The 8,732-nt window shown below is 41.0% G+C and overlaps 1 protein-coding gene across 1 annotated transcript; it reads right to left on the reverse strand.

The window, feature by feature from the left end:
- Positions 1–1,179: 1,179 nt before the first annotated feature.
- On the reverse strand, positions 1,180–7,448 carry LOC104489342 (stromelysin-1-like). Its single transcript, XM_010131494.1, has 10 exons — positions 7,344–7,448; positions 6,947–7,191; positions 6,329–6,477; positions 6,096–6,227; positions 5,203–5,364; positions 4,410–4,602; positions 3,128–3,261; positions 2,453–2,612; positions 1,482–1,585; positions 1,180–1,280 (listed from the first exon to the last, which is right to left on the reverse strand). Exons 1-10 carry the CDS (start codon positions 7,446–7,448, stop codon positions 1,180–1,182), a joined length of 1,485 nt encoding a protein of 494 aa, XP_010129796.1.
- Positions 7,449–8,732: the final 1,284 nt, after the last annotated feature.

Genomic DNA, 8,732 nt, shown 5'->3' on the forward strand with positions numbered 1-8,732 from the left:
TTGTCACCTTTGCCAATTCTGCTTAAGAAAGAGGAATAGCAAGGAGGAGTCAACATCCTTTTACAATCACACCATCAGAGCACTGTTGTGAAAGATGGGATCAAATCCCTTTGAGGACAGACTTCAGCCAAACTTTCTTGCAATTGAAGAGATGTTTGAGTCACTGAGTATTGCCCTGTGAGGGGGACTGAAACAACATGGACGGGGGAGACGTGTGTGCTTTTGTCTGTGTCTCACCACTGTTCCTCTCTGCTAGTTACATGAAAATCTTGGGGCTTTTTCTTACCGCTTTGGCTTGTTTGCTCTGAGAAGTGGTGCATGTCAGTGGTTTCTGGGCCGGCATTGCGAGCTGGACCATCAATCCTAACTCCATTCCTATGGCACATGGTAATCCCCTGACTTCCCAATGACCATATCTCCACCACCTCCCATCCTGCCTGTGAGCTGCCTCCATCTCCAAACTGGATACCTACCCTTCTCTTTGGTTACTGGTGTCCTACTGTACCGACTACTCTGCTCACCAATACCACCCATGCTGGCACTGGACCATGGGTCCACTTAATCCATTGCCATGTTTCCCACCTACCAGCAGGCACCCATCCCCATCCTTGCCCTGATCTCGCTGTCCCCATTCCATGGGGTCATGGCAGCTGAGGCTGCAGCCACCAGACTCTCCATAACCCTTCCCACACTATTGCGTAGGACCTCCTCCTACCTCTTCCATCTCCCCCAAGCTGCTTCTGAGTGTCTTTGTTTCTCTTCTCCGTCTACCAGGTAATTTCTTACTGCCTGTCAAAATTGCCAACCTACTTCTGTTTCCCTTTAATTTCCTCCCTGTGAACACTGAGCCCTGCTAAAAAAGGTGGTGGGGCCCTGGGACCACTCAGGCTTGTGTGTGGTTATATCAGATGTCTTGTCTCCAGTGGACTGAACCAGAACACAAGCAAGAGTGCTATTATTTAACACTTTATTACTCAAAAACAACTTGATTAATAAATAGTTGGAAAACAAAATAAATTAAAACTGTACATGAAGTTTTACATTTTTAAGGTTTTAAATCAGGATTATCAAAGGCCACCATTTCAGTCTCAGGTAACAGCTGAATGATATAGTTTATAACCAAGGAACGTGAAAAAACATTTCTGGTACAAATACCCTCGAGACCATCACTTAATATTTCTAGCAATTTAACCAGCTGTTGCTCTTCATTATACGGATGAGTTTCTTGGTCTTGACATCCACCTCATACTGGTTTGATCCATGGAAAAAGTAGAAATGTCCTAGAATTAGAAGGACAACATAATGGCAAATTAATATTTCCTCATTGTGTACCTGTCGATATACATTTGCTATTTTCTTGGATGATTTAAAAAAAAAATCAGAACAACATTTCATATATGTATATGTATTTTAAACACATACTTATTAGTTCCAGTTGGTGGTCTTCGGTTTTATTTTCAATTACATTTTAAGTTATTTACCATTTTTCTGAAGGGCAGCATCAACTTTGTGGCCAATTCCTTGGAAGTCAGCTTCTATTTTTCTTGGATATCCCCTTTCCATTGATCGAGTATTTTCATTGAAACTAAATAAAGAAATTGTATGAAGAAAGAAGCATATGGTGATCGATGTTGGAACCAGCTGGACTTTTTACTAAATAACCTACTCTGAGCTGAAAATGCAGCAGCTGTGAGCATCTGTATAAATCCTGGCTGTGTGAATATTTACATCTTTAGTGGTCCGTGCAAGGCTGTTTTCAGAACAGCAGACTAAATAAATAGCACGCCTCCATTCCCTGAGACCGATAATAAAGCTGAATGGGGTTTATACTGAGTAATAACCTCAAATAATTCTTCAAACTGAGTATTTTAATTTTACAGCATCTAATATATGAAGTGACCCCGTGAGTGGAATGTAAATTTCTGATGTAATAATACTCTTTCAAGATAATGTTACAGATTAATTATTAGGGCTAACATTAGTGCTTAGCTGGACTGTTTCTTGAAAAGTATATATTTTAATCTCCTTCCATAACTTTCTTGATGGTTTTGTCATTTATGAATTTCAGAGAGCGCTTCTGCCCCTTAATACCTACTGAACGAATATATGACTTGATGACAAAATCTAGTCACGTTATCTTTTGATACTAATTTCATGTAATACAGCTTACTAACGAATAAACAAAGCTCATTTGTCTGTTAATTACAGACTGATAAGAGTAAACGGATGTTGTCTCTGTCTCAGGTGTTACTGATGGTGTTCTATGAAAAGACATGAGAGATTGCCTCTGAAACTAGACATGAGAGATTGTCTCTGAAATAAAATCCCAGCTTTATACTGGCTGAGAAGGTCTATAACAAGAGGTCATGAACTTACCATACAAATACTGATATAACTTGACATTTAAAAATTATTTTGATCATCTGCTGTACAAAAGAGTAACGGGTCTTACCTCCAGTACTTGTTGCTTACAAAGAAATAGGTTTTCTTGGTATTTGGATCATGAACAGCTGCATCAATTTTCGTGACGCTGGAGGGGAAGCCCAGGTTCTGAATGGGCTTGGGGAAGCCTGGCTCTATAGTGTAGCCGCTGACAGCCCAGTACCGGTCATCTGCAGGAAAACCAGAAAAGGTTAGTAGAGATTCGTGAGGAGACTGAGCTCCATTTCATCAAAGCCCTAGAGCTTTCTGTGTAGCAAACGGCACCAAACGGCACAGATGTCCAGTTGAGAACGTGACCCTCCAGGGCATACATAAATTTGAATGTTTGGGAGCTGTTGGATTTTCCACTTTTTACAGTCATTAGAGTATTGCATACACAATAGTTAAACCCCATATTTTCTAGGTGTGTTCAATACATTTAAAAACGGATTTAAGTAGCTTAATGCAGGTAATCAATTTTGTCTCAGCTGTGATATCTCTCACTGGCAAAAGAAGAGCTATATCATATTCTACAGAACTGTTATGAAGCAGCTTTTTCAAAATGAAAATGGATTTAAATAGTAAGAATGCATTCTACTAGTATTACATATTATTATAATATTTCTTCCATTATTATTACATAACATTAGCGGTACTACTATAACTTCATTCGTAAAAAGCCCTCACGGAAATATAAGACAAATACCTTTAAAAAACAGCACTCGATCCTTCTTGTCAACCTCATAACCAGCATCAAAGCCAGCTGCCAGTGATGGCCAGAACGAGGAGATGGTGTCATGCTCAATGCTTGAGAAGTATGGACTTTTGCGCCAGACATAGCTGATAGAAGCGAAAACAGCAGTGTTTCAATGTCTGTATTTCATGAGAAAATCAGTAGCCCGGAAATGTACTTTAAATTCTACAGTCCAGGCGTTCGAGCCAGTCCCCCCATGAGGCAGAGATATCACGCCTTTGAGGATGTGGTGCTTCACTCTGCCCTGCTCTCTCAGAGGCATTTGCTATTTACTACTCATTGCTCCGAGGTCACAGCACAGTTGAGGTTGGAAGGGACCTTTGAGTGTCTTGTTCAACCCCTCAGCTCACGTAGGGGCATCTAGAGCTGGTGGCCCTGTAGACTTCCCTACTGGCATCCTGATGGCTTGCCCAAGACAACCTGTGATGTCTGTGGTAGTATTGACCATTGAAACTTTCTGTTCACTGCATCCCATGCAGGTAGGCACAGCTGCATTCTTAATTTCAATTTAGTTATAAATGTTCATCGAACACTTTGAGAAACACGTTAATACTCAATTTAGGGAGGAAATGCTCCTTCCTCGTCTTCCCTGAATATTTTTAAGTTAAATCCTTCCTCATGTGTTTTAGAAAGGAAATCAGACCGACACTATGGGAAGAAGCTTGTTTAATCAAAACACAATTACCAACCCAAGAAGTGGGTGGAACTCTGGGCCTGACATGCTGTTCTGCCTTGCCAAGGTGGATGTGTCCAGCCAACAACCTGCTACAGTGCACAGTGTCAGGGCGTGCCCCAAAAGTAGACACCTGTAACTGCAGGGGCTTCTTACGGACAGCACTGGACCGTGGTCCAGCGCCGGTCAGAGTGCCATCAAAAGCCATCAGCAACATTTCCCACAGCAACTTGACCCACAAGTGGGATCATGTGATGAGGACAGCACTGCATGAAAAGCAGCTGCAGGCTGAGGAGTGACACTGGGATTATTCAGCCTTGCACAATTTTAACAGACATGGGTGAGGATGTATTATGGCTTAAAACATTTTACTCACCTGTCAGTAAACCATGTTACTCACCAGCCCCGCTGGGCTAGTAAAATTTTGCAAAGTTGCCTCAATAATTTCAGAAAGAAATATCTTCCTTTGTAACCAAGGGAAGATAAACTCTTTGAACTGACCTTTATGCTTTGCCTTTGTGAGTGTCACCAAAAGGTATTGCTAGAAACGAAAGCACGTACCTGCCCTTGAAGAACAGTATTTCCCCACGGAGAGTGGTGATAGCATCAAAAGACAAATGAGGGTCACAGTCCTCTGGTCTCGTGGGGGGTTTGGAGGGTGTAGTTTCTGTCGGTTCTTCCTGGGTTGACATTTCTGTTGGCGCTTCTGTAGGTGTCATTTCAGTTGGAACTGCAGGAGATTCCTTGGGGGGTCCTTTGGAAAATAAATAAGCGTAGGCAAGATGAACTAGAGTGTTTCATGTTGTAGATCTTCATGATGTACCATATGGAGCCAAATGCACAGGTGTCTTAAGGTTAAAACTCAACCCAGAAATTAATGCCTGGGAAAGGTCTTGGGCAATTTAACTTGGCTGTCTGTAATGCTGCCTCTTAAAATGGTCTCTGGCATGGTTTTGCCTTGACAAGCTGTTGGTCTTTCAAACTGCATGCACTCAGGAGTAAATGTAGAGCAAACACCATTTCCAAAAGGCAGTTGTGCATGCTACCACCCTTTTGTGGAATATAAGAGGGTTTACTATTTAATACTAGAGACATGGGCTGTTCCTCTGGTGTCATTGGAGAGAGGCTCTTGGACCTTTTGACTTATTGACATGGATACAGCCCACAGATTCCATTTTGCTGATGTAGACTCTTAGCCACTAAGTAAACAAGAGATTTGCCCAAAAAATAATATCAGAAATTTAAACCTTGGTATCCTTCTTGCAGTAGAAAGTTCCGTATATTTCACCTGTTGGGTAAAACTCACTATAAATGCTTATCCATCATCCACCAGAAAATGATGCTTTTTGCTTACCATAGAGGGCTTGAATGCCATCAATATCATCCTGAGGAAGCCTGTAGTCCCTTGTATCCTTGGCCAAATATATAGGATACATCAAAGCACCAAAGACGTTGGAATGACCAAGACCTAATGAGTGGCCCAGCTCATGAGCAGCAACTAGAAATAGGTTGTAGCCTAGAAAACATACAGCACAAAGAACAAACACTAAATAAATTTTCTTGCATGACAGTGGGATACAGGTGCCATCCTCTCATGCATGATGTACCATTCACAGCCTTAGAGAAAGAGCAAAATCTAACTATGTCCCAAGTAAGAGATTCTCTGTCATCCTGGAGAAGAAATTGGTTTTGAATGACCAACATTTACTTCTCACAAAGAAGCCAATCTGGGGACAGTTTTCACTCATGTTGCAGAAATTTCCTGCCACCAAAAAACCAATGTTTCTTTAATGTTAATAATGACTGAAAATGGAGTGAGAACATTTTAGACATCTGGTCAGATTTTGGGAATCATGGAATTTGACATGTAATTCACCTAGCAACTTCTTCACAAAGACCAGTAACGTGTAACATCGTCACTGGACGTTGCTGGAAACCAGAACATTACAGTGTTATATTTAATTATATTTACCAATCAACTCAAGTTTTTTTTTCCTTTGTGAAAGTTAAAGATTTGCATCACTTTAAATCAGAAAAAAAAAAAGAGGGAAAAAAAAGAAAGAGAGAGCTCAGTATTACAACTTTTAAGGTCATTCATTACCTGCAAGTGGAAATTCCCTGCCTTACAATGTCAGTAAACAATCAGTAAATACTGAAACAACTGACATGAGATCTATGACTTTAGAGTGTCTTCAAGCCAACACTGTCTAAAGAAAAACAGGCAACACAATATTTAAGGTTACTTACCACTATCAGTTGTAAATTTGATCCAGTTCTCATCTTCATCAAAGTGGGCATCTCCTCCTATTCCACTGCCGGGTGGGTAGGCATGAGCAAGAGTTCCTCCTGGACCGTCAAAGGAATAGAAGTCACCGTGAACTAAAAAAAAAAAAGTGGGGGGGACAAAGTGCCGCGTTTCACTATCTCTGTAGGAAAAAGGGACAAATAGTCATAATTCCCAGGCAAGCGAGTCCTCTTACATCCAGATGCGAAGGAGATCATTATATCTGCCTGACCACTGTAGACCCTGGTGAATCTCAGAGGGGTGACACCGCTCCAGAGCTGGAAGGCTTTTGAAATTGCTTCTTCTACATCAGCTTGTAACATGTCTGGAGTGTAGTTCAAAATCCTGTGAGATAAGGAGAAAGGAATTAAAAGCAACCAGATCACATGTGGCTGGGGCACAGAGTATCAAGGTCTAATATTTTAAACAGTGGTTATTATTATTTATGCATCTCAAGTTGTATATTTTCAAATTATTTGCTTGCATAACAGGGGAAGTTTTCACAGTTTTCTTCCACTCCATTCAGAAAGCCGAACATATACTCAGTTGTACTCCTTCTATGCACTGAGTATATTATTTAGTAGGCTCATAACTAACAAATGTAACCTCCTGTTTTGATATTTTCATCACTGTTTGCAAGACTAAAGCAAAGGATATGAATAGACCACACATTCAAGGCCCTTTAATTCTGAATGGAGCTTTTACATGGAGAAATACAGGAATAAATAGTAAAGAATTTGTTGGCATTACTTCTGCCTAGCATTCATAAAGCTTCCCAGTGGTGTAGAGAGAAACATGCTTTAATATATATTACCGATACGTCACGTCTTCTTTCCTCCACCTAGGGCTCTGTGGGAAGGTGCTGTATGAATGGACATCTGGTATCCCACATCTGGGCTGCTTCATCATGTCCAGCGTCTTATGATTCAGCTCCCCAGTCACCTCTAGCCCAAAGAATGACTGCATTTCTCGGATTTTATCAGCCATGTGATTGAGGTTCTTTGATTTAAAGAGAGAATTTTTCTCTTCTTTAAAATCATAAAAATTTTCCAGATATTTCTGATAGGGAAGAAAAAGCAACAGTTTAGAACATAAATGTTTCTTTTCAAATGCAGAGGGTTGTTAATAAAATATTCTATGTCGCTAATATCACAATCACTACTTTCATTTTCTCAGTAAATTATTTCTTAATTTCTGTCTGTAGTCCTTACCTTAGCAAATTGCATATCTTCTTTTTCCTTTTCTGGAGTCACTGGAAAAGCACAAGAATATGCAACATATAGTAACCCAAGGAAAGGAAAGATCTTTGTCTTCATCTTTGCCTCCTTGTCCTATCAGCCCTTGCTAGAAGACCTCTCAATCTGTTCTCCTCCTCTCCAAGGCTCACCACTGTTTCTCTATTTATATCAGTTGTGTGCTTGCTAAAGTCAATAACTGCATGACTCAGTTTATAACATCCTCTGATTTCCCACAGAGGCACAGAAAACAAATTCGGTTTCAGAAGCAAGCTACCACATGACACCCTACCTTGCCCAAAAAACCCTGATTTCGCAATCATATTATTGGAAAGTATTTTTTGTAATTCATTCCTAAACTGAACAAGTATTTTAAACATACAAGTATCTAAATCTGTAATTGGTTACCTGGATAAAAATCACTTCATTTTTCAGAGACCTGGCCTTTTGTGAGGGATGACAATCTATAAATCTTTTAGCCCATGATAAGAGACCTCCAGAAACCACCCCTCAGTTTTCTCAGCGTGGCATCCACGCAGGACCTCAGCGTGCCAGGGATAAACCCCTTCCTTTAGCCCATCTTGTCCCTGATAATTGCAGTGCCATAGCTGATTATACAAATGGCTCATTTATCTTTTTTGAACCCGATAGCCTAGCGTAGTTACAGAGTCATCACCCATGCTGCTCCCTGGCCAGTTTAATCACAGATTGATGGCTGGGTCCCCTATATTTGGTTCTCCTACACTTGGCCCAGGCAACCCTCACACCGCAATGTAAAGGTCGAGCACTCCAGATCATACATCCTGCTCTGCATAGCCTATCAGCCAAGGGCGTTTTCACAGCTAAAGAAGAAATGGCAGAAGTTTCCCTAGAGGACTACACCCCTTTGATGGCATGAGGGTCTCCAGGGGAACTTTTTAATATGTCTCCAAGGTCAGATGGAAGATGATGAAGACTTCAGCTGCAGACTCCAAATTCCCAATTTGCCAGAAGTCCTATTTTTGGTTCCTAGGTTGTTTTCTGAACATGGTGCATTGCACTTTGTGCAGAGGTTGCAGAACCACTGTCATTTGTTGCAGAACCTCGCCTGTCGTTTATGAGACACCCATCTTTTGAAGCAGTGTTGACATAGTGCCCAAATGCAAGTTCAAAAGGAGAAACATGAGCTAAAAATAATCTACTTCTCTTTGAACATGAGAAAAAGAAGGGATAGAAACCAGCCTTCCAGTGAGAGCAAACATATTGGAAACTAAAAAAAAAAACCACCATAGCACCACAGGAGCTGAGCTCTGCAGTCTGAGAGGTGGCCTGGGGAAAGGGCATGGCCTCCTTCCAAGGGAAACTGACGTTCCACTGCCTGGTTGG

Source organism: Buceros rhinoceros, unplaced genomic scaffold (assembly GCF_000710305.1).
Source record: "Buceros rhinoceros silvestris isolate BGI_N320 unplaced genomic scaffold, ASM71030v1 scaffold7692, whole genome shotgun sequence".
Classification (NCBI taxonomy): domain Eukaryota; kingdom Metazoa; phylum Chordata; class Aves; order Bucerotiformes; family Bucerotidae; genus Buceros; species Buceros rhinoceros.

What these genes read in the sequence shown, in the direction of transcription:
- LOC104489342 (XM_010131494.1), bottom strand. Translation starts at nt 7,448, where the DNA reads ATGAAGACAAAGATCTTTCCTTTCCTTGGGTTACTATATGTTGCATAT. An exon ending in TCGAGTGCTGTTTTTTAAAG is followed by an intron (nt 2,613 to 3,127) that starts GTATTTGTCTTA and finishes GTTTTCCTGCAG; the next exon opens with ATGACCGGTACTGGGCTGTC. An exon ending in TGCTGCCCTTCAGAAAAATG is followed by an intron (nt 1,281 to 1,481) that starts GTAAATAACTTA and finishes TTCTAATTCTAG; the next exon opens with GACATTTCTACTTTTTCCAT.